At 46.2% G+C, this 23036-nt stretch overlaps 2 protein-coding genes across 6 annotated transcripts; one reads left to right on the top strand and one right to left on the bottom strand.

The window, feature by feature from the left end:
• Nucleotides 1–113: 113 nt before the first annotated feature.
• APLF (aprataxin and PNKP like factor) lies at nt 114–19249 on the bottom strand. 3 transcript variants are annotated; one of them, XM_068153084.1, is made up of 9 exons: nt 18885–19249; nt 17851–18002; nt 15328–15454; nt 12897–13072; nt 9489–9877; nt 6911–7036; nt 4811–4857; nt 3606–3644; nt 114–1957 (listed from the first exon to the last, which is right to left on the bottom strand). In XM_068153084.1, the coding sequence occupies exons 1-9, from the start codon at nt 18997–18999 to the stop codon at nt 1752–1754; spliced, it is 1377 nt and encodes a 458-aa protein (XP_068009185.1). In that variant the 5' UTR covers nt 19000–19249; the 3' UTR covers nt 114–1751. The 3 variants fall into 3 exon arrangements, with proteins under 3 accessions (XP_068009185.1, XP_068009187.1, XP_068009186.1); XM_068153086.1 differs by having other exon boundaries at nt 19050–19249; XM_068153085.1 differs by lacking the exon at nt 3606–3644.
• Nucleotides 19250–19644: 395 nt separating this feature from the next.
• Nucleotides 19645–21886, top strand: FBXO48 (F-box protein 48). 3 transcript variants are annotated; one of them, XM_068153090.1, is made up of 2 exons: nt 19645–20057; nt 21363–21480. In XM_068153090.1, the coding sequence occupies exons 1-2, from the start codon at nt 19788–19790 to the stop codon at nt 21366–21368; spliced, it is 276 nt and encodes a 91-aa protein (XP_068009191.1). In that variant the 5' UTR covers nt 19645–19787; the 3' UTR covers nt 21369–21480. The 3 variants fall into 3 exon arrangements, with proteins under 3 accessions (XP_068009191.1, XP_068009190.1, XP_068009189.1); XM_068153089.1 differs by having other exon boundaries at nt 21300–21480; XM_068153088.1 differs by having other exon boundaries at nt 19657–20057; nt 21389–21886.
• Nucleotides 21887–23036: the final 1150 nt, after the last annotated feature.

Below are 23036 nucleotides of genomic sequence, written 5' to 3'. Positions count from 1 at the left end.
TTTGGAGGCATTTTAGAGGGTTCTAGGGTGATTCAGGGTTGTTTTGGGGGTTCTAGAAGGGTTTTAGGGGTGGGGTTTTTGGTTTCTATAATAGATAGTAGGGGAGTTTGGTCTTTCCCCCCTGGCTTTTAAGGGTGATTTGAGGGGGGTTGGGTTGTTTTAGAGTAGTTAAGTCATGTCTGGGGGCGCTTTAGGGTGTTTTTAGGGAGTCAGAGCTGGGGGAGTTTAAGGGAGGAAAGCTTTTTGGATCAGTAGGATCTGAGGGGTTTAGGAGGGTTGGGGGAGGTTGGGTTTTTTTCTCAGGGTTTGGGGGGATCAAGGTGGACTTCAGGGGGAATTTAAGGGGGATTATAATTTTTCTGTGGGTTTTCTTTTTTGGGTAGGGAGAGTCAGGATGCTTTAAGAAAGGTTTGAGGGGAGTTTTTAATTGCTATTTTTCCAGGTTTCTAAGGTTTTTTAACCCATGGTTTTATTCTTGAGAAACCACCAGACTCTAAGGAACAGCAACTGGATTCTTTCTGTATGAAATAGCTTTAGCAACCAGCAACCCACTGGCCACCAGAAGCTGAAGTTTTCCCCATTCAGAACATGGTGAGTATTTACATTTTCAACCTCTAACAGATCTTGGGAGAAGCTTCTACCACACAACTGGCAGATGATGACCCTTCATCCAAAGGCAGCCCAAGGCACTTGGAGGAGTAGCCCTTCTAAGCAAAAAAAGCATTTTGCCACCCTGCAGAAAATCTTTGGGTGTAGCTGGCTGTCTGCTTTCAACTAGGGTTGTGCAGATACTCACAGGGGAGTCAGAGCCAGAGCAGCTTTGTTTCCCCCAACAGACTTCAGGCTTGTGTCCCAAACTCATGCCCAATTCACACAGCTCCAGGCACCTGTCCTGAAACACATCACAGCTTTTCAGCTTAATTTCTTGGAAGTTCAAGGCATTGTGAACAAGCTGAAGGGAAAGTCTTCAGAAATCAAAGACAGTTACACATTTTCCCCACAGTATGTTACATGTTTAATTGTGCAAAAAGGCAGTCAGCAGGACCCTCAGCCTTGATGTGCAGGGAACACAACTGCAGTGATACACAGGCGTGGGAAGAGGCACTGCTGCAATTGCAGCAAACATGCCATCATTGTTGCTGAGGCAGCCAGGTGCTTCGATACACAGAGATACTGCTCTCAAGTGACTTAGACAACCTGTATTTAACCACTGTACAGCAAGAGAATCAAAGAAATGGCACCTAAAAGGAAAGCTGCTGGCTGACCAATGAAGTTTAAAACTCCATCAGCTCAAAAGAAGATTAAAATAAAGGTTTAGACAGATTCCTTAATGCTGGCCAAGAGTTAGCTCTCAATACTGCAGGTGGACAGGGTAACTCCTTCAACACAGAACAAAAGGCTTTCCTGGTGCCAGCATTTCCCTCAAGCACAGGAAAAAGAAGCAGTAACAATATTTAAATTTGTATTTCAGTGGTGTTCCAAAAAGGAATAAGATGAGAAAAAAGCCCAACAAAAGACTCGGGGCTCAATCCTCTGCTTCCATCCCTTACAACCCAACAAACCCCCCAGCCACCCATGGAAGTGTAATACACATGGAAAAGGCAGGCAGAGCTGAAACCCCTTTGCCACCATTAAAATCTTCCTGCAGCATCTACATCACTGAGGACAAGAGTTTCCAAGGCAGGTCCTCTCCTCCTATATCCCTGTTTTACCACACTCATGTTGGGCATTCAAAAGGTTGTTCCAGGCAGCTACTTTCTGCTCTTGGTGAATCTTCGTGCTTCCTGCAAAAGTGTTTCCACATCTTCATTATCTCTGTCCTCTGAACTTGGTTCCCAGTCAGAGTCTTCATCAGTAGGCTCACACTCCTCTTCCTCATCATCTACAAAGCTGTCATTAAGGTCATACTCATTTGGTTCATCATCACGGGCAACATCTTTCTCCACAGCCCTTTTTCCTGTAGGGACAAAAGTGTCACATATTCATGAACCATAAATACAGAACTAAAGAGACCTTCCAGAGATCACAGAGTTGGCCTCACACCTCAAAAGAAGAAAGAATTAACTAAAGCACTCTACCAATTGCTGACAGCTCTCATGAAGAGCTGTGCCACCTCTCTCTGACCCCTCCTGTGGCGCTTACCAGTTGGATCACTTAGCACCTGGGAAGCAGCATCGTGCCTCTTCTGATACCAGACAAGAACTATTATCAGACTAAGCCTTCTAACAAGTCTCTTTAAGGAGTGGCACACACAATTTTCCTAGTTGCTGGGCCATGTTACTGGCCCCATCCTCTAGACCTTCACCCTTCAGATATTTCCAAGCATAAGATGTTCCCTCTGTCTTCTCTAGGCTTAACAGCATCAGGTCTCTCACCTTTCCTTCTAAGAGAGATACTCCAGTTCCCTATTATTGGAAGTCTCCTATTACCATCATCCAGTTCCCTTATATTTAGAAACGAGGAGGGCCACAAAAATGATGAGGGGGTTAGAGCACTTCTGCTACAAAGACAGGCTGAAGGAGCTGGGGTTGTTCAGCCTGGAGAAGAGGAGGCTCTGGGGAGACCTAATAGCAGCCTTCCAGTACCTGAAGGGGGCTTCAAGAAGGCTGGAGAGAGGCCTGCAGTGACAGGACAAAGGGCAATGGCCTCACACTGGAGAAAAGCAGATTTAGATTGGATATTAAGAACAGGTTGTATAATATGAGGGTGGTAGAACACTGGAACAGGTTGCCCAGGGAGGTCGTTGGGGCCCTGTGCCTGGAGATATTCAAAGTGGAGCTCGACAGGGCTCTGGGCAGCCTGATCTAGTTGAGGATGCCCCTGCTGACTGCAGGGGGGGGTTGGATCAGGTGGCCTTTGGAGGTCCCTTGCAACCCAGACCAATCTATGATTGGTTTGCTAGAAAACCTACAAAGTAGCATGTAAGAGAATCCTGCATAGGCCATAGCTGCATCACATCACTCAGCTAAGTAGCAGACCTTAAGGTCTTTTCCAACCAGGTGATTCCATGATATTACTCAGAAAGAGTACAGCTTGCCTGAGCTACAACACAATCTTCACTGATGACTAGAAGCTGAAGAGGGGTACACATGCAGCTGCCAGTGAAAGCTGCCCCCAACTCAAAGGCATTAACCTCCTACCAAGCCAGTATCTTAGCCAAAACATCAATGCCTTCTGGTAAGTCTAACAAAAGCTCATCAGCAAGTGCACAGACAGCACTTGAGAGTTATTTAAAGGTCAATGCTATGCAGGAGGAACATTCAATGTTTCAAGAGCCATCAGTCTGCACTGGGCAACTGTAACTAGTTGTGCATGACGTATTGGATTCCACCCATCCTGTAATGACTCCCCTGTAAGGAAGAATCAATTTAGCCACCTCTCTCTCCTTAAAATATTTGTCTGGTTTTTTGCCTGCTTCCAGGGAGTACAGGCATGCTCAGCCAGGAGAGCCTGAAACCACTATTACTTGTAAAAATGCAAGCAGAGTTTTACTGAAACCATGACTATTTCTGCTCAGGTTAAGTATTATCAAACATCCCCAGCACCATGAAAAGCCAAAACCCCACAGCAGATGGGATGCACCCATCCATAACATAAGAACATACCGTTCTTCGAAGGTCGTTGTCTGGTTCCTCTTTCAGTTACTAAAGAAAGAAAAGTTAGCAGTTAGGCAGGAGGACAGCATAGTATAAGGGTGTGGTAGTGACAGCCTACAGAGATGTGCCTGGGGTGCATTAAGAAGAGTGTGTCCAGCAAGTCAAGGGAGGGTCTCCTCCCTCCTTCCTCTGCCCTGCTGAGACCACATCTGTAGTACTGTGTTGTGTTTTGGGCCCCCCAGTTCAAGAGGGGCAGGGATATACTAGAGAGTGTCCAATAGAGACTAAATGGATGATTAAAGCACCAGAACATCTGTCTGATGAAGAAAGGCTGAGAGATCTGAGGCTGTTCAGTCTGGAAAAGAAGACTGAGAAGGTATCTTGTTAACATTTACAAATACCTCAAGGGTGGGTGGCATGAAGAAGATGATAGACTGTTTTCAGTGGTGTCCTGTGATAGGACAAGGGGCAATTGACACAAACTGGAACACAGGAAGTTCCACCTCAACATGAGGAAAAACTTCACTGTAAGGCTCACAAAATCCTAGACCAGGTTGCCCAGAGATGTTGCAGAGTCTCCTTCTCTAGAGACTTTCAAGACCCATCTGGATGCATTCCTGTGTGACCTGCCCTGAGTGATCCTGCTTTGGCAGGGGGAGGATAGACTCCATGATCTCTGGAGGTCCCTTCCAATCCCTACCATTCTGTTGATAAAAGACTGACCTATTAACACACACTGCAATGATTGTGCTGTATTTACAAGCATCACTTCTCTCCTGCTCCAAAAGCAGTTTTTTTTCTTGTGGTGTTGTATAGTTTCTGAGACATTACCCACATAAACTGTTGTGACTGAAGTGCAGGACCTGGCCCTTGGCCTTTTTAAACCTCATGCAACTGACCTTAGCCCATCGGTCCAGCCTATCCAGATCTCTCTGTAGAGCCTTCCTATCCTCCTCAGGCAGACCAACACCTACATGTTGTCTGCAGACATACTGAGGCTGCACTCAATCCCTCATCTAAGTTACCAATAAAGATGTTAAATCAGTCCAGCCCCAGCCACACAGGTATGGGCAAGAGCAAGGGTGCAAGGCAGTAGAGAGTAAGCTGCAGTGTTACTCACTTACAGCAGCTGAAAGCATTTTAGTCCAACATTTTGGTATCCATTATTGGGTTCTGAGGATGTGCCCCCAGCTACATTGACCAACTTGACTTACCTGGAGGTGCACTGTGCTTGTATTCTAGCTTGTGCTGGGGATTCTTCCTGCAGAGAAGAAAACAGAAAAAGCTTGATTGCCACCTTGTTCCACACTTAGTAAGCCCAGAGCTTCTTCCATGCTTTATGGAGCATTTAAATATTTGTCCTGAAATAAAATTCTGTGAGCACTGCCTTACTGCACTGTCTCACCTTATAAAATGTAGGGTGTAAAATAACAATGAGCCAGCAAAGAGGTTAAATCAGAGTTCCTCTGCAAACCACAGGAGTGTTTCAGTTGGAAGAGACCTTCAAGATCGAATCCAACCTTCAACCTAACAGCACCATGGCCATTAAACCATGTCCCTAAGTGCCACGTCCACACATTTCTTGAACACCTCCAGGGACAGTGACTCCACCACCTCCTTGGGCAGCCTGTTCCAATGCCTGACCACTCTTTCTGGAAATATTTTTTTCCCTAATATCCAACCTGAACCTCCCCTGGGACAATTTCAGGCCATTTCTTCTTGTTCTATCACCTGATACTAGGGAGACCAACCCCTGCCTCACTACAGCCTCCTTTTAGGTAGCTGTAGAAAGCAGCGAGGTCTCTCTTCAGCCTCCTCCTCTCCAGACTGAACACCACCAGTTTGCTTAGCCACTCCTTGTAAGACTCGTTCTCTAGACCCTTCACCAGCTCTGTTGCCCTTAGTTGCCTCTTGTTTCATCAGTACAAAAAAAACCCCAAAGGCTGGCTGATCAAAACCAAGAGATGAGACAGGTTCAGGAGTTGTGAGATGCGTTTGTTCAGCGTGGTGAGAACTGGTCTGATTATTCACTAGCACTAAAAATGAAACCAGAACATAACTGCAAAGCACATCACAGGTCTGAGACATCCAGGCATTGCTCTCCCATTCTGCAGTTCAAGGTTACAAATCAAACAGCTTGTGAAAAGTGAAGAATTTAGAAAGAACTGCTCCACTCTGGTGAGACCTCACCTGGAGTACTGCACCCAGTTCTGGAGTCTCTGTGACAGGAAGGATCTGGAGGTGCTGGAATATGTGTTTAAGACCAGGCTGGATGAGGCTCTGGCCAGCCTGATCTAGTGTGAGATGTCCCTGCCCATGGCAGGGGGGTTGGAACTAGATGATCCTTGTGGTCCCTTCCAACCCTGACTGATTCTATGACTCTAAAGTTACTTCGATGCTGTTTTTTAACAGGTGAGGCCAGACAAGCACTGAGCAGAGTGGGACAATGACTTCTTTATTTCTGTAGGTGATGTCCTTGTTGATGCAGTCCAACATGCTGTTGGCTTTCTTTGCTGCTGCAGCACACTGTTCACTCATGTTGAGCTTCTTGTCTACCAAGATCCCCAGGTCCCTTTCCACAGGGCTGCTCCCCAGCCAGGTGGATCCCAGTCTCAGCTGCACTCCTGAGTTATGTATTCCCAGGTGCAAGACCCTACATGAGGCTCTTGCTCTAGCCCACTCCTTCATCCTGCCCAGGTCTTCCTGGAGGGTGGCTCTCCCTTCTGGAGTGTCAACCTTCCCACTCATTTTGATGGCATCTGTAAAATTCATCAGGGTGCTCTTGACCCCAACATCCAGATCACTTATAAAGATATTAAACAGCATTGGGCCCAGTACTGATGTGGCACAGAGATCTTCAAAGGACAGAGTAATACCATTGGTCTTCAGCCATAACCTGGATTTTATTGCTCTTAAATTATGCTAACAAATCAAAGAGGTCTTGTACAAGATCTCAACAAATACTTACTCTCAGACTGAATTTTGATATTCATCTCAAGAACAACATGTTACAATAAATTACTATTTACATAAAAGGGGCACAGTTTACTCTGTGTTGACAGCTGACAAAAAAGCAACTGAAGAGGTTCCAAATATCAAGTTTTCACATCTGCCAGCTGAGATCACTAACAAATCTTTTGCCCAGGCTTTGGTGCTTTAAAGATAGCAGTCTGTGCATAAGAAGTGTAGAAAAACTGCAGTCAAGCTTTAACATCAAGACTTGCTCATTATTAATACTGCTGTGATTTTGCAGCCCCAGGGGAGAACACTGTTAACATGCACAACAAGAGCAGACACTTGGTAGTGTTTCTTACCTGTAACAAGCTGCTCCGTACGGACACTCGGGCCGGTTATCGTTGCTATCCTGAGTTATGGGCTCTGCTTCATGATAGTCATCATCATTAGGGTGACTGAACTGCTGGAAGTGGAGGGGATTCTTCCTGCCAAAGACAAACAGAGGGAGAATTGACCATTCTGTTTAGATACAAGAAGGGGAGACAAGAAAGGTGTTACTGAATCATGTGGTTACATGCAGAGGAGTGGCGAATGTTTCACTGTGTGCAGAGTAAGACCTGCTTGCAGGAGAACAGAAGAAAAGTTTTGCCTCAGCACAGGATACAGAAGAGGTTAAAGCAGGAATTTTCTTATTGGCCATTCAGACCTCCAGTGCACAGACAATCTACTGATGTAAGCACACAGCATGAATCTTACTCAGTGGCCAGCTTGCTCAGTTATGACTCCCTCCGGAGTGCTGTAGAAACCACTATCCAAGCCTTAGCTCAGGATGGGAGAGCCAATGCATGGCAGCTAAACGACTGCAGTATTGAAGACTCCCCACAGCCTTGGGTAACCACCTATTAGCTTCAGGCACCACATCTCACTTATCATTTCTGTTCTGTGTGCAAGTGAGCATTCACTTGAATCCTTCAAATGCCAGCACGTTAACCCAGATGGAGCAGCCCACTGGCCATTACCCTGATTATGCTCTCAAGTTTGCTTTGGCTACTATATTATTTGAAGTATCAGACTGCAACGATGACAGGAGTCTGCACCACAGAACATTACAACTCTGCCAATGTTAGTGATGAGAGGATGTTACCAGCATCCAGGGCTTCTTTTGCTCTACACTTGCTCAGCTGACTCCAGGGTGAGCAAGTAGTGAATCAAATACCTGCACCATCAAAAGAACATTTCCACTGGTTCTGGGCAACAGGTTTGCACACACATGCAAGACAAGGCAGCTATAAACAACATCACTTAGGGAAAAAAAAAGAGTTGGTTTTATAAAACTTCTGTCAGGGATGTTATGAAGAACACAGAAAAACCCCAACATGTTACATCAGGAGAAATTCAATGTGACAGATCAAACCATACTACAAAACACTATGTCAAACTTAACATGCTGCTGCCATCCCCACATTTACTCTTTCTCTCTGATTTCTTTCAGAGGCACCTTTTCTTCTCCCCCAAACAGAATATTTAAAAGCAAGGAATGGGAGACATTTTAATAAGTGCTCTTCCAAAGGGCATCCACAAAATACCTGTGCCTTGAGGTTTTGGTGTGAGACTAAGGGACTTTGGAGTGCAACAGTATCACAGTATCACTCAGGTTGGAAGAGACCTCGAGGATCATTGAGTCCAGCCTGTCACCACAGACCTCATGACTAGACCATGGCTCCAAGTGCCACATCCAATGTCCTCTTGAACACCTCCAGGGATGGGGACTCCACCACCTCCCTGGGCAGCACATCCCAATGACGAATGACTCGCTTGGTGAAGAACTTTCTCCTCACCTCGAGTCTAAACTTCCCCTGGCACAGCTTGAGACTGCGTCCCCTTGTTCTGGTGCTGGTTGCCTGGGAGAAGAGACCAACCCCTTCCTGGCTACAACCTCCTTTCAGGTAGTTGTAGAGGGCAATGAGGTCACCCCTGAGCCTCCTCTTCTCCAGGCTAAACAATCCCAGCTCCCTCAGCCTCTCCTCATAGGGCTTGTGCTCAATTCCTCAGGTCATTAGTCATTTGGCAGCCTCAAGGTCACCTCCAGATTTCTACCTTCCCTTCAATATATCAAGGCACAGCACTACATCTCTATTCTGGGCAGAAAGAACCAGCAGGAGGCTAGGCCCTGAGCACTGGTGTTTTGGCTTTGCTGGAATGTTTGGATCACCCAAAACATTTGTATGCTAGATCTTTCACTGCAAATTAAGAGGATATGTCTTTTCACTTGAGACATTACCAAAGACACTCACCAGCAAAGGGGGAATGTGGAACTTGCAAGTATGCCTTGCTCCAGTTCTAGGGGGAGACTGAAAGCTCAAAATCAAATTGGAAAACAAACAAATATAGCACAGCCTGGCCAAGTTCTAGTAGAAGTAATGCTTGATCACTTTGGGGTGACAAATAAGCAGCACTTTAACTATTCCAATCACAAAGCATGCAATAACTTCCAAACAACCCTCTTGAGGAGAAGTTTCAACCGGTAACAAGCCTACAGGGTTTATGTTGGGTATTTCAACCATTTCCACCTCTCCTCCCTGCTGGTATGTGCACTGTACACATAGGGGGGTTATTTGGCTTCTCTTTTTTCAAATGGACCTTTGGTTCTTGTTTCCTGCAACACTTCAGCTTTCCATTTGCTCAAGTACAACAGCCTTTTTTTCTTTGGGGGTGGTGGTGGTGGGGTGTTCTATCAGCAGTCAGCAAGACATCCTGACTCCTCCTTTTATACTTCTAACAGTCTCATCATGCCATTTGTTTGTCAGCAGCCCCCTTACTTCCCAACAGAGTCTTTTCAAACCAAAGCTGGTAGCACCTGTACCGTTTTCTCCCCCACAGCTAATACATTACTTCTCAATAACAAGCTAGCTTAGGCTAGTTTTAATTTTGCTTTACCTGTAACAGCCTGCTCCATACATGCAAGGTGTCCTCTTATGCTTGATTTGCTTGGAGCTTTCTGAAGCATCTGCACTTGTGGTTGAATCAGAAATCTCAGTCTTGGAATCCAGATCTGCATCAGGCTCAAGAATCCCTTCCTGGGCACCCAAATATTGGGAAGTCCTGCCCCAGTGAGCTTGTTGGCTTGTAGAACCAGTTATCTGCTCTTTGTTTTCTGTTTCCTCAGTTCTATTTTCTTTACTGGAGCTCTGAACTACTCTTTCAGGCCTTCTACTATGCAGCTGCCTATCACTGTTCTCCAGAGAACTTCCAGGGCTTTTTGTTTCAGTCTTGCCATATCCTTCCATGTGTCTCCTGGTACTCTCAAGAGGAAATCCAGATGTATTCTGTGGAACAAGGTTACATTTTGAAGGATCTGAAAATTTACACTCTTCAGAATTAAAAGCTTTATGAAGGTCAAACACTGCCTCATCCCTGCTTTCAAAATCAGAGAATCACAGAACAGCCCAAGTTGGAAAAGATCTCAAAAGATTATCTGGCCCAGCCTTTAAAACCTTCTGCTCCAATGGTGAATGAAAGACTCCTGTTAAAAACACACACATGCACTTTAAGATAAAACTTATCCTAAAGCTCCCATCCTCAGCTTCTGTTCCCTCAACACACAGCCAAGGCTCCTCTCCCACCAGCTCAGTTTGTGAACCATATGAGGAATTTAGTCTGAATTCATTTTCAATTAAAGGTACTTCTGCTGAAAAACAAATGGAGATTATACATATGAAGATACAGTAGACTCCAGAAGAAAAGAGACTCCTGTGTAAGAGTCAATTTTAATCTCTTAAGTACCGAGGTATCTGAAACACATAATTTATCTCCCTGTGGGAGATTCATGGGAATCCACAATAAACACTTGGAGCTTAACCAGACCTACCCCAACACACCTGAAATGCTTCAGCCTGTAACCCTAAACCTTAAACACAGTTTGCCAGTAGATCAGGCAAAGACTTCTGCTCTGGCAAACACTGCATTTCACATTTGGAACATAAGTATGTGTGCTTCAGAAAGCAAGCAAGAGATGGGTAACCAAGACAGGAACATTGTCCCAACAGTTGAGACCTGCCCTAGAAGTGGAAGTGGCAGCAGAGACTCACTGAATTTGCGATCATGCACCTTTCCTGTGAGGACAGACTGAAGGAGTTGGGGCTGTTCAGTCTGCAGAAGAGAAGGCTCTGAGGTGACCTAATTGTGGCCTTCCAGTATCTGAAGGGGGCCTACAGGAAGGCTGGGGAGGGACTTCTCAGGATCTCAGGTAGTGATAGGACTAGGGGGAATGGAATGAAGCTGGAGGTGGGGAGATTCAGGCTGGATGTGAGGAGGAGGTTCTTCACCGTGAGAGTAGTGAAGCCCTGGAATGGGTTGTCCAGGGAGGTGGTCGAGGCCCCATCCCCGGAGGTGTTTAAGCCCAGGCTGGATGAGGCTCTGGCCAGCCTGATCTAGTGTGGGGTGTCCCTGCCCTTGGCAGGGGGGTTGGAACTAGATGATCCTGGTGGTCCCTTCCAACCCTGATTGATACTATGAAACATCCCTATACTGAAGGCCAAACTGCTTGGATACATTACAGGAGACTATTATCTAAGTTCCCTCTCCAGTAAATTTATACTTAATTCACACAGATGAGTTTGGCAAAGCTTGAAAAATCAGCTGGTGGTTTCCTGTTTGATTTTGTTCTTTCCAATGGAAGCCTCAACATACACACAGCAGCACATTTAGTAAGTGTGTAAGAATGAGTAAGTAAGAGACAAAGATGACTCCTTCAAGAGCCCTGAAATAAAGCTCAGCAAACAACTGCAGACTGGGAAATAAGCTTTCCTTTGCCAGAGGCAGGCTAAATGACTCTATTTTGCCTTGCCCACTTGTGACTTCTCTACAGCATACTTCAATCAATTGCCTGTATTGTATATAATGAGAGTAAATACTTTCACATTGGTGATGATGACTAGGTCAAACACTGGTTGCAACCAAGGAAATGCAGAGACAGCAGTACCATTGGCACTGGTTACAGTGTGTGCACGACCTCTCTGCCACCTGGTGGCTGCTGATGCTCAGAAGAATTAAGATTGTTCTTACTTCCTACCCTACAGTGACAGCCAGAAGGTGGTTTAGGTTTTGTTAATCCAAATTCCAGCCTTTTAGAGTTCTCTGTGGTTATTACTCTTGCCTGCACTAACCCATTAGTTCCTTTCTGCAGAGTTCCGAAGGCAGTTTCTGACACTGTGCTTGAAACTATTAGAAGAAAATAATAAGGCTTCATATTTATCAACTGCAAAATAAAATCCTTTGTTATGTGGTTCCTCATGCTGTTATTTGACAAAGCAGCCAGCACTGCAGCTGGTGTTAATGGGCCCAAGCAAGAACAAAGCTCACCACTCATAAGGTTTCTTCAGACTAAAAGCTGCCCTTCAGCTTGGTTTTTATATAACATAGTGATCTGCTCCCCGCAAGCACAGCGCTTCAATTAACCTCGAGATTTACTTTAGAAACCAAAACCTCAACAGCTTTCAGTGTCAAAGCCAATTAAACATACCAAATAAGAGCATTTTAGGTATTTTACCAGGTGCTAGAACAGATCCAGGCAATTGTGATGACAGAGATTAGAAACAACTCCCCAGGCTGTCCACGTAAAGGAAAAGCCAGCAAAAGCCTCAGCTTGCTCTCCCCAGAATGTGCTGCTTGTCTTTGATTAGGACCCTTTTCTTTTCATTGCCAGCAGGGTCCTGTCAGTATTTAACTGCCTGTAGATGAAGCTGTACTTTGAGGACACACAGACATGGCCCAGCTGGACTGAAGTATCTCTTCACTCACTGCCACAGGTAGTTCTGGACTTCAGATTACTTTGTGTTTCTGTCCTGACTCAGATGGTGGCATAAGCACACTTCATGATACCAAAATACAGCAGCTGCTAGGGCATGCAGCAGAATTTTCTCACTGCAAGTTTTCTCTGATTAGAATTGTCTGAGCAGAGTCCAGTGTCTCATTACATCAGTGTCATCCCATCACCTATCCCTAAAGGCTTCTCAGAAAAATAAAACTGCACACCAAAGCCACTTCCAGGGCCAGTGCTTTGGCCTGTGCCTTCCAGCCCCTTGGTGTAAGGCTGAAAGCCTGGTATTTCTTTGGAGCATGCAGGACCTAAGTCCCAGATCCCAAGAACAAAGTGCAGAGAATCAGACCTCTGGAGGCTTCCACAATCCTTGCTGTAGAGCTGCCCAATGGATTGGCATTTCAAAACTGGCAAACAACAAGTCACTGACAGAAGGCAGCTATGTTGAAGACCCAACCTCTGACGTGACACTGCCATCTACTTTCCCACTTTCTGAATTGTGTTTCTGCCCTGAGCCAAAAGATTACCTGAGATGAAGGGGCAGGGATGGAAAGGCAACTCCTTTTCCCTTGATCTCGCTCTTCACTTCCAAAATCCTCTGCGGTTTCTTCAGAAGCCAATCTTTTTTTCTGCTGACCATCTCCTTCTGATTTCTCTTTCTGATTACTTTCTCCATTTCCTTGGACTTTTTTCATTCTGTTACCTTAAAAGAAAAACAAAAGGAGTATTTTTAGAATACAACTGTGAAATCCTGCCCACATTAGAAACCTAAAGCTACAGGGAAACAGAATAGAGGGTAAAAAGCATAAGAAATAGCAGCAGTTGTGTAGGTGCTGTTTCAACAACACATTCTTCACTTCCTGCATATAGGAGTGAAAAGTCTGGTTTAGAATGAAACAGGTGCTTGAGGGGAAATTTGGAGGATGGCAATAAATGGGTGACAAAGGACATTCTGGACTGTCAGTGTGCCTGACCACCTCATTTACACAACAGGAGCCGATCGAGTGAGCCACAAGTCCAAGGGTGATTTCTACCACAGAGCTTTCGTGCAAGCATCACTTCAGGCTACCAGGTTATACACACAAGCAGGACATGGCAAAACTGGGATATGCCCACTTGCCTAGTCAATCACAACACAGCTGAGTATGTCATCAGCCAATGACTAACAGACAGAGAGTGAACACTGCACTTCTCTGTGGAAAGCTTTAATACCTCAGAAAACTGTCAGATCTCTGCACTGATGAGAGCTTTCCAGACATATGGCTGGGAGACAGCTAGGGCCATTGTCCTGGTTTTGCTAGGGAATAATAGAATGGTTTGGGTTGAAAGGGACCTTAAAGGTCATCTATCCCAAATCCCCTGCTGTGAGCAGGGACATCTGCAACTAGAGCAGGTTGCTCAGAGCCCCACACAACCTGACCTTAAGTGCCTTCAGGGATGGGGCAGCTACTAGCCATCTGGGCAAACAGTGCCAGTGTCTCACCCCCTTCACTGTGAAAAATTTGTTCCTTCTATCCAGTCTAAATCTTCCCCTTGCAGTATAAAGCCATCATCCCTTGTCCTGTCACAACAAGTGTTGCTAAAAGCCTGCCCTCATCTTTCTTATAGGCCCCTTTAGGCACTGAAGGTCTCCCTGGAGACTTCTCTTCCCCAGGCTGAACAACCCCAACTCTCTCAGCCTGTTGTCAGAGGAGAGGTGCTCCAGCCCCCTGATCATTTTTGTGGCCTCCTCTGGACCCACTCCAACAGGTTCATGCCATTCTGGTGCTGAGGACTCCAGAGCTAGATGAAGTACTCCAGGTGGGGTCTCAGCAGAGCAGAGAGGGGCAAAAATCACCTCCCTTGACCAGCTGCCCACACTTCTTACAGCTCCATCTCCTGCAAAAGGCATCCAGAAGGAAGATACCTGGTGCCATTTTGGAAGGCTTCAAAAACTCTATCTTCAAAAAGCCCTGATGTGCTGGAGTCATGTGCACAAAGCAAAGGATTTGTCCAAATTTTAATACAACTTCAGAACCACCAATTGATGCTACCTTTCCAGTAGGCAATTGGCACCTAAACCACCTCAAAGAAGAGCAAGCAGGGTGGGACACCCTGGCTTCAGCAGAGAGAAAGGCAGAAACGCTAGGGGAGCACTGTGCATGTACAGTCATTTTCTCTCACTTTAGTCCTCCCATTTCCAGCATTAAAAGGCAACAAAGAAATAAATGCTTTGTGGTTAAGTTTGTCAGACACTGCCTACTGGCAGGTTTAGAAGCCTTTACAAGCTCCCAGGACCAAAGCAGAACGTGCTTGGGATTGTGCCAACGAAACACCCTTGTGTCTCCTGCTGATAGTGACTAAACATGGAATTCTGCTGCTGTTACCACTGATACACAGCAGAAGTTTATCATAGATTCAGCAATTTCCTTTTTGAGAGAAGGACAAGGGAGAATGCAATATTCTAGCCTCATATTGCTATGAAACTGCTATGCTGTGATGAACTCTGTCTAGGAAGTAACTTTGGACTAAGTGATCAAATCTGACAGTAACAGTTAAAAAACTAACCACCCAACCCCCCTGACCTTTAAAACCTGTGAAATTTGGAGAATCTAAATATAGACAGGCAATACATCAGCAACCTAAAGGTGCAGAAGGCTTGGGATTAAAGTACAGAAACTAGCTAGAATTTATAGTCAATAAACCAGGTGAGTTTATAGGCAAAGGCTCCAGGACATCAGAAATTCAGCTGTCCAAAGACAGGATATTACCTGGCATTAAAGAAAGGAAAATCAGCTGACCAGTTGGGCTGATGGCAAAGGAGACAACAAAAGTCAGTCTCTATCAGGTGCCAGGCATAGAGCATAGAAAGAGAAGTAACAAATGAATACTTTCTACCCCTGTTGTTATAACTTAAGAAAATGCTATCAAAGCACACAAATGTATGTTGTATGCAATCAGACTACACTGCAAACCTACCTCCTTTCACTGCAGGCTCAGAAACCTTCTGAACCAGGAGATCTTTTTCCAGCATCCAAGATGGAAGCACTCTCTTTCTTTGAATAGATTTTGACTGTTGACTTTCATTCTCATCAGAAAGAGAAACCTGAAACAATATTTACTGTTTAATGCCTTCTTCCAGTTACAAAACAAGTGGAAAAAAACAGAACAAAAGTTTACAGCCCTGTCCTTCAAACAGTCTGGATTGTATATGACTCACCTTCTGGATGGTGCCCATTGCCTGAGATGCATTTTTCCTTACAGTTCCTAGACAGTGAGCTAAACAACATCCATAGAAACCTTCATTCAGCTCAAAAAAACACTCCCTAGACCTTTGGAATCGGTATCTAAAAGGCTACAGTCTGAAAGTTTCATAGGAGAGCTTCATCAGTGTCTTGCTGTAGAATTTCCACATACAGGAATAAGAGGAGTTTAACAACCAAATGTCAATTTGGAAAGAAATAAACCAAAACAGAGCAGTCTTGCTAGCATTCTTCCAATTCCTTTGTATAGAAAGGAACCACACTCTAAACAAATCAAATACACCAGACTCCTGTTTAGTGCATGCTTAGGTGCGGGACATAATATTACCAGCTTGAATCTCTACTTACTAGAAGGTAAGTATCCATCCCAGGAAGCTTAGATACATTAAAGGCTGACATTTCATTTGTTGTATGAAGTTATCACTACACCACACCACCATGTGTCCCTTTCAGCACTATCACAGAATCACAGAACTGGTCAGGTTGTAAGAGACCTTTGAGATCATTAAGTCCAACAACTCCCCTAGAGCTTGCAATCCCACCACTACCACTAAACCATGACCCTCAGCACCACATCCACAAGTCTCTTAAATACCTCCAGGGATGCCAATTCTATCACCCCCCTGGGCAGCCTGTTCCAATGACTGACAACCCTTTCTGTGAAGAAAACTTTCCTAATACCCAACCTGAACCTCCCCTGGCACAACCTGAGGCCATTTCCTCTCATCCTGTCACTTGTTGCATGTGAGAAGAGACCAACGTCCACCTGGCTCAGCTAACTGTAAGAGGACAATGAGGTCTCCCCTCAGACTCCTCTTCTGAAGACTAAACAGCCCCAGTTCTCACAGCTGCTCCTCATACATTGCTGGACACAGAAGACCTGAGAAAAACCTCACTAGATCCACACTATTTATCAGGCTGCCTGAAAGCCATTTGACTCATCACATCTAAAAAAAGCAAAAGACACTTGCTTTGAAAACTCTGTTTTGCTAGAAAGCTGCTGGCTGCCAGGGGAACACTGGAGGGTTATTTGATCTGTGTATTTGTATGGATCTTGATAACCTAACTCTGTGACAGCTGGATGATTCAAGTGTAACAGGCTGCTAGTACTTTACAAACAGATATTACTGAAAGCCAGCACAAGATATCTACAGAGTCTCCAGATAAAAACTTAAGAGGCTTTCAGGCTGGCTGAAGAAGAGTCATTCCTGCTGCTAAAATGCATTGTGTAACAGGAGTAAGTTACTATCACTGTTCTGATTCCTTCATGCAACATTCATTGGTCACAGGATGTTAGGGGTTGGAAGGGACCTCTGAAGATCTTCAGGTCCAACCCCCTGCCAGAGCAGGGTCATAGAATCTAGTGCAGGTCACACAGGAATGCATCCAGATGGGTCTTGAAAGTCTCCAGAGAAGGAGACTCCACAACCTCTCTGGGCAGCCTGCTCCAGTGCCCTGTGACCCTTACTGTAAAGTCCTTCCTCATGTTGAGGTAGAACTTGCATACTCAGTTTTTTTTATCCAAACAGAACAGGTTGCTGATTGACTCTGGTGCATTTGGAATTCTTGTTTATGAGGTGTCCTCCATGCACCAGAACATTTGCTACCCCATGGCAAATACATCTGGATTGATGCCTCTTACTTCTAGGGTGACCTGCATTGTCATGTCTCCTGTAATTCTTGCATTCTGCTGGATTTTGTCTGCTTCACCAGACATGTTCCTCAGTGCTTGGCATTCTTAGTTTACAGTCTAACCCTCTATGTGTATTTTATGCACTCTTCTGTTAAATTCTACTGGCATTTAAAATAATAAGGCTGCATTTCCTACTTGGATGGGGGGGTTGGACTTGATCTCCAGAGGTCCCTTCCAATCCCTACCATTTTATGATTCCTCTAGACCTTCACTGGTACTTACAGGGCACCTATGGTCCAGAGACCAGAAGTGGAAGTTGCTCTGTAGCACTGTAGTGAACTCAGCTCCTGCATTGTTAGTTCAAAATGTTTTGGTAGCAGTAACAGCTTTTATACATTCCAGAGAATAAATTACTGCAGCATGATGATCACAAACATAAATACACACCAGAAAGTCATTTTTATATATACAATCCCAATCAATACAGCAACAGACATTTTAAGTACACAATTCTGTTGCAATTTACTTCTTGGGGGAGGGGGAGAGAGGAAGGTTCACAAAACAGAAGGACTTCTTAGTTTTTGAATGTAAAAATGAATGCCCCACCAAATGTCTGGAAGCTGCAGCATTTTTTCTCATTCTTGCAGTTCCCTGTGTCTCAGGGTTGGAACATGCAGGTTCTACCAACGATAGGCTACAAGACATCTCAACAGGATGAACACTTGGTGTTTCTTCTGCATCAGCCTCCTGATCTTTTTCTGCAAAAGCAAAAGTAACTTTTAGCTAGTTGTCCTCACTAACAAACATGCACTGAAATTTCAGGCAAACACAGATGTTCCTCTGAACCTTGCCATCAGTAATTCCCTAAACTGAATGCAGCATCAACATGAAACAACATCTGTTTGAGAGGACATACACACACTTTCCTCTCCATCTTCCACTGAAATTGACATGCTTTCATAGAATCAACCAGGTTGGAAAAGACCTCAGAGAACATCAAGTGCAACCTAATACCTAACACCTCCTGACAACTAAACCATGGCTCCAAGTGCCATGTCCAATCTTTTTTTGAATACCTCCAGGGATGGTGACTCCACCACCTCCCTGGGCAGCACATTCCAGGGGCCAATTAGTCTTTCTGTGAAGAACTTTCTCCTCACCTTGAGCCTAAACTTTATTTAGAATAAACCTCTATTTAGAATAAACCAAACCAGGTTGGAAGAGACCTTCAAGATCATCGCGTCCAACCCATCAACTAATCCAACCCACCCAAACAGCTAACCCATGGCACCAAGCACCCCATCAAGTCTCCTCCTGAACACCTCCAAGCTCCTCCTGGTGCAGCCTGAGACTGTGTCCCCTTGTTCTGGTGCTGGTTGCCTGGGAGAAGAGACCAACCCCCACCTGGTTACAACCTCCTTTCAGGTAGTTGTAGGGAGCAGTAAGGTCTCCCCTGAGCCTCCTCTTCTCCAGGCTAAATTGAAACTCTTACTACTGACTTCTACTCCACTGCATCTCGGTTTGTAAGTACATAATTTATAGTGGTCACAGCCACAACACAACTTTAAGAAAACTGAAATTACAGCTTAGAATTTGCTTGACCATAGATCTGTGCAACATCCCACAAATTGGTTCCATACCACAAGTCAGAGAACAACGGTAAGATACAGTTTTCAGAATCAGACGCCCAACAAATCCAGCACTTCTTGGCACGTTTTCGCTGAAGGCTGCAAGTCTGCAGCTCTGAGGGGACATCACATGCCCAAGGAGCTGGTTTTAAAGGCCGCACTTCAGAGCCGCCGCACCTGGGATGCTTTTCAGCACGGAAGCTGCACCTGCTTTTCCTTCCGGCTCCACTCTCCCACTGTTCAGTTCAGCAGCACAAAGGTTAGGGGATAAGAAGTCGAATTACCACTCGTTCCACGGCACAGCCCCGCTCGGGGGCACTGCCGGCCCTGCACACCTCCCCGCGTAACCGGGAGCACAGGCGCCTGGCCCAACCGCTCACTGCCTCCTGCCAAGCTCTGCCTCCTTCCCGTCCCAAACAGGTCTCCAGAGGTTCCGCTTCTGAACGGACTCCCGACCCGCGAGTCCGGCCTGTGCCCCTCCGAACACAGCTGTTCAACCCCAGGCCATAGCTGCTTGGCCAGGGCGCGGGGTGGCTGCAGCAGCCCGGCGCAGCCCACGGAAGCCGCGTCCTTTCCCTAAGGACAGGCCGCAGCCAGCCCCCTGCGAAAGGCAAGGGCAGGAGACGTCCGCCCGGCGCCCACGACCCTGCTTCTTGGCGGCGGGAGCGGCCTGGCGGCGGGCGGCAAGGCTCCAGCGGCAGCAGTCACCGAGGTTCAACCGGGCGCCGCGGGCTCCCGGCGCCGCCCGATGACGCTTGTGTTGCATCACACGGCCGCGCCGGCTCGGCCGGCTCGAGGAGCGGCGAGGTTTGCCCCGAACGTCCCCGCGGCAGCCTCCCCGCCGCGGCGTGACGCAGCGGGCGGAGAGCCGGTGCCGGGCGCTGCTGGCCGCGGCCGGCCTGGCAGGCCGCAGGTATGGCCGGCGAGCGAGCTGCCGGCCGGGAGAGGGGGCGAGGAGGAGTGGGAGGCGCGGCCGACTTCGTGGCTGTCCTTCCCCCGGAGGTCAGCTCCCGGATTTTCGGCGACCTGGGCGTTGAGAGCCTGTGTCACGCGTCCATGACGTGCAAGGGCTGGCACCACGTCATCGAGAGCAACGAGGGCTTGTGGCGGCGCCACTGCCTCAGCGTCAGGGCTCTCTGCCAGCGGGAGATCGACGGCGACCGCGGGAGCGGCTACTCCTGGAAGGTAAACGGATCGGCAGAGGTCCAGGCTTCTGAGGTTGCCGAGAGGAATATGTAAAGGAATGACAGCGTATCGCGGCTGGCCCAGGCTTGTGAGGGAACCGCTGGGATCACAGCGTGGCTCGGGAGCGCAACAGCCGTGCCTCTGCCGAAACACATTGGACCTGGCCAGGCTGGATCGATGGGTCAGGGACCATTGGATGAGGCTTAACGAAGCCAAGTGCTGGGTCCTGCCCTTGGACGCTCCAGGTTCAGGGTAGAGTGGCTGGAAACTGAGCAGCAGAGAAAGACTTGCCGGTGTTGGTTGACAGGTGGCTGAAGATGAGGCAGCAGTGTGCTCAGGTGGCTAAGAAGGCCAACAGCATCCTGGCCTGGATCAGGAATAGTGTGGCCAGCAGGACTAGAGAGGTGATTGCCCACCTGTACTCAGCACTAGTGACACCACAATTTGAGTCCTGGGTTCAGTTTGGGGGCCCTTACTCCAAGAAGGACTTTAACATCAGAGTTTCAGTGAACAATAAATAGTACAAGGGGTAATGATTTTAAAGTAAAAGAGGATAGATTCAGATTAGACAAAAGGAGTAATTTTTTCCCCCAATTGTTGTGGCGAGACACTAGCCCAGTTTACCCATATGGGTAGTAGCTGGCTCATCCCTGGAAACATTCAAGGTCAGGTTGGACAGGGCTCTGAGTAACCTGATGTAGTTGCAGATGTCCCTGCTGACTGCAGGGGGAGCGGACTAGATGATCTTTAAGAGTCCCTTCCACCCCAAACCATTGTAGGAGTCTGTGAGGCCAAGCCATGGGTGGTTGCCCTTTGAATGTGCAGGTCTTATTACCGTTGCACAGGAGTTTCCAGAGCTGCCTGTACTGATTCTATAATCAATCTGTATTTTGGAGAGGAGATTTGAAGCAGAAGCAGGTAAACACCAAGTCAGCATTTTCTTGCACTAAAAGGCTGGCTGAAGAGACAAATCCAGCCAACATGCATTTAACAAGAATTAAAGGTCACAAATAACCTCAATAGGAAGAAAGAGCGAGAGGTCCTTTTCTTAAGAAGTAAGGAGGAAGATTCATTTCTGGTTTAGCGTTTTCATCTTGACCCACAAAGAACTGAGGCAGGAAGTGATTATCCACCCAACTTAGAAAAGTTGGAAGTAGACTAAGGTCTGCTTCTTGACAGCAGTGCACCTTCCTGGGCTTATTATCTAGATACTCAAAGACACATTTCAACTTGTTTTTCTAGCATTACTCTTCCAGTGCAAAACCTCCTTATATTGAATGCAACTGAACACTGTTCATTTCCCAGATCTGAGCTGTCTGTTTCTCTGTCAGACCACATTACTGAGAAACTACTGGAAAAGCAAAGTGAAGCAAGAATGGCTGAGTGGGAAATACAGCAACATTCCTTCACAAAAAAGCTTGCCAGAGAAAAGCATGTACCCAATGGATGCCGAAACATGGGGCGAAATCCTGCAAGCTGAACTGGAGAGAGGAGAAACCAGTGCTGATCCTTGCAACTCAAGAATCTTCTAACAGTAACTCTCAGAGTACCAAGCTGCAAATCCTTTGCCATTCAAAATCCCTTGTGTTTGCAAATATGCTGAAAGCTTCTCAAAGAGAAAAAAAGTTACTTTTAAAAAACAATTATTTATTATTTGCACTTTAATTATCTGTAAAATGCCAAATAAGACTAAAGATTCAGTTGTAGTACTACATTTGCAGCTTTAATGTTCTGCTGTCTTGACAAAAGATGTTGATTGTACTTAAAATTTGCACTTTTAGTTTTGGAAGAGCTGACTTTTTTTAATTAAAAACAAAAGAAGTGTTTGACTTGAAGTGTGTTGTGCCAGCAAGGGGCTACAAGAAAGGTGGGGAAGGGCTTCTTCCAAGGGCTTGGAAAAGGATGAGGGGCAATGGCTCTGAGCTGCAAGAGGGAAGATTTAGACTGGAGATTAGGAAGAAATTCTTTACAGACACTGGAAGAGGTTGCCCAGCAAGGTTGTGGATGCCTCCTACCTGAAGGTGTTCAAGGCCAGGTTGGACAGGGCCTTAAGCAAGCTGGTCTAGTGGAAGATGTTCTTGCCCATGGCAGGGATGTTGGAGCTAGATGATCTTTAAGGTTCCTTCCAACACAAACCATTCTATGATTCTACCATTCCCAGGCAACCAGCACCAGAACAAGGGGACACAGTCTCAAGCTGCACCAGGGGAAGTTTAGGCTCGAGGTGAGGAGAAAGTTCTTCACCGAGAGAGTCATTAGTCATTGGAATGGACTGCCTGGGGAGGTGGTGGAGTCACCATCTCTGGAGGTGTTCAAGAGCAGATTGGACGTGGCACTTGCTGCCATGGTCTAGTCATGAGGTCTGTGGTGACAGGTTGGACTCGATGATCCTCGAGGTCTCTTCCACCCTTAGCGATACTGTGATGATTCTATAATCGGGGGAGCCCACAAAAGAAGGCTAGCAAAAGGACAAATCCAAACACTGAAAATGAAAGCAGAGGACAAGGCAGCCACCTCAAGATCAGCTCAACATCCAGTGCCCATCTCAAGGGACAGAGCCCTAATGCTTCTCTTAGTCTGCCCCATGGAGGCACTGGTGCTGCATCTCCACTGCCCAGATGTGGGATTTCTGTATCGGGACTCACAGGCAGGACTGAAGCAGCCTCTCTGCCATTAGCTGTGCACTTTAGTCATTTGTGCAACGAGCAGAGCAAAATTTACTGCTTTAAATAAAGTAACTCAGATAACCACACATGGTAACATAGCTTCACATATTTCTGCAGTTAGGCTAAGAAGTATTTTGAAACTTCCCCCCGCCCCCATGATCTCCCACGACACAGCCCCTGCTTTACCAGCACTGATTCTTGATGCTAGCTTTAAGAGATTTGGGGTATTCCTACAAATTTCAGTCTGGGGCCAATTTTCCATAGAAAGACTTGCATCATGCTTATGAAACTTAGTTACTATTAAGTGATTCAT

This window comes from Melanerpes formicivorus, unplaced genomic scaffold (assembly GCF_026170545.1).
Source record: "Melanerpes formicivorus ecotype bairdi unplaced genomic scaffold, bMelFor1.0.p_v2 SCAF_25, whole genome shotgun sequence".
NCBI classification, from domain to species: domain Eukaryota; kingdom Metazoa; phylum Chordata; class Aves; order Piciformes; family Picidae; genus Melanerpes; species Melanerpes formicivorus.
The sequence above is the reverse complement of the archived record's forward strand: the minus strand, read 5'-3'. Positions and strand labels throughout refer to the sequence as shown.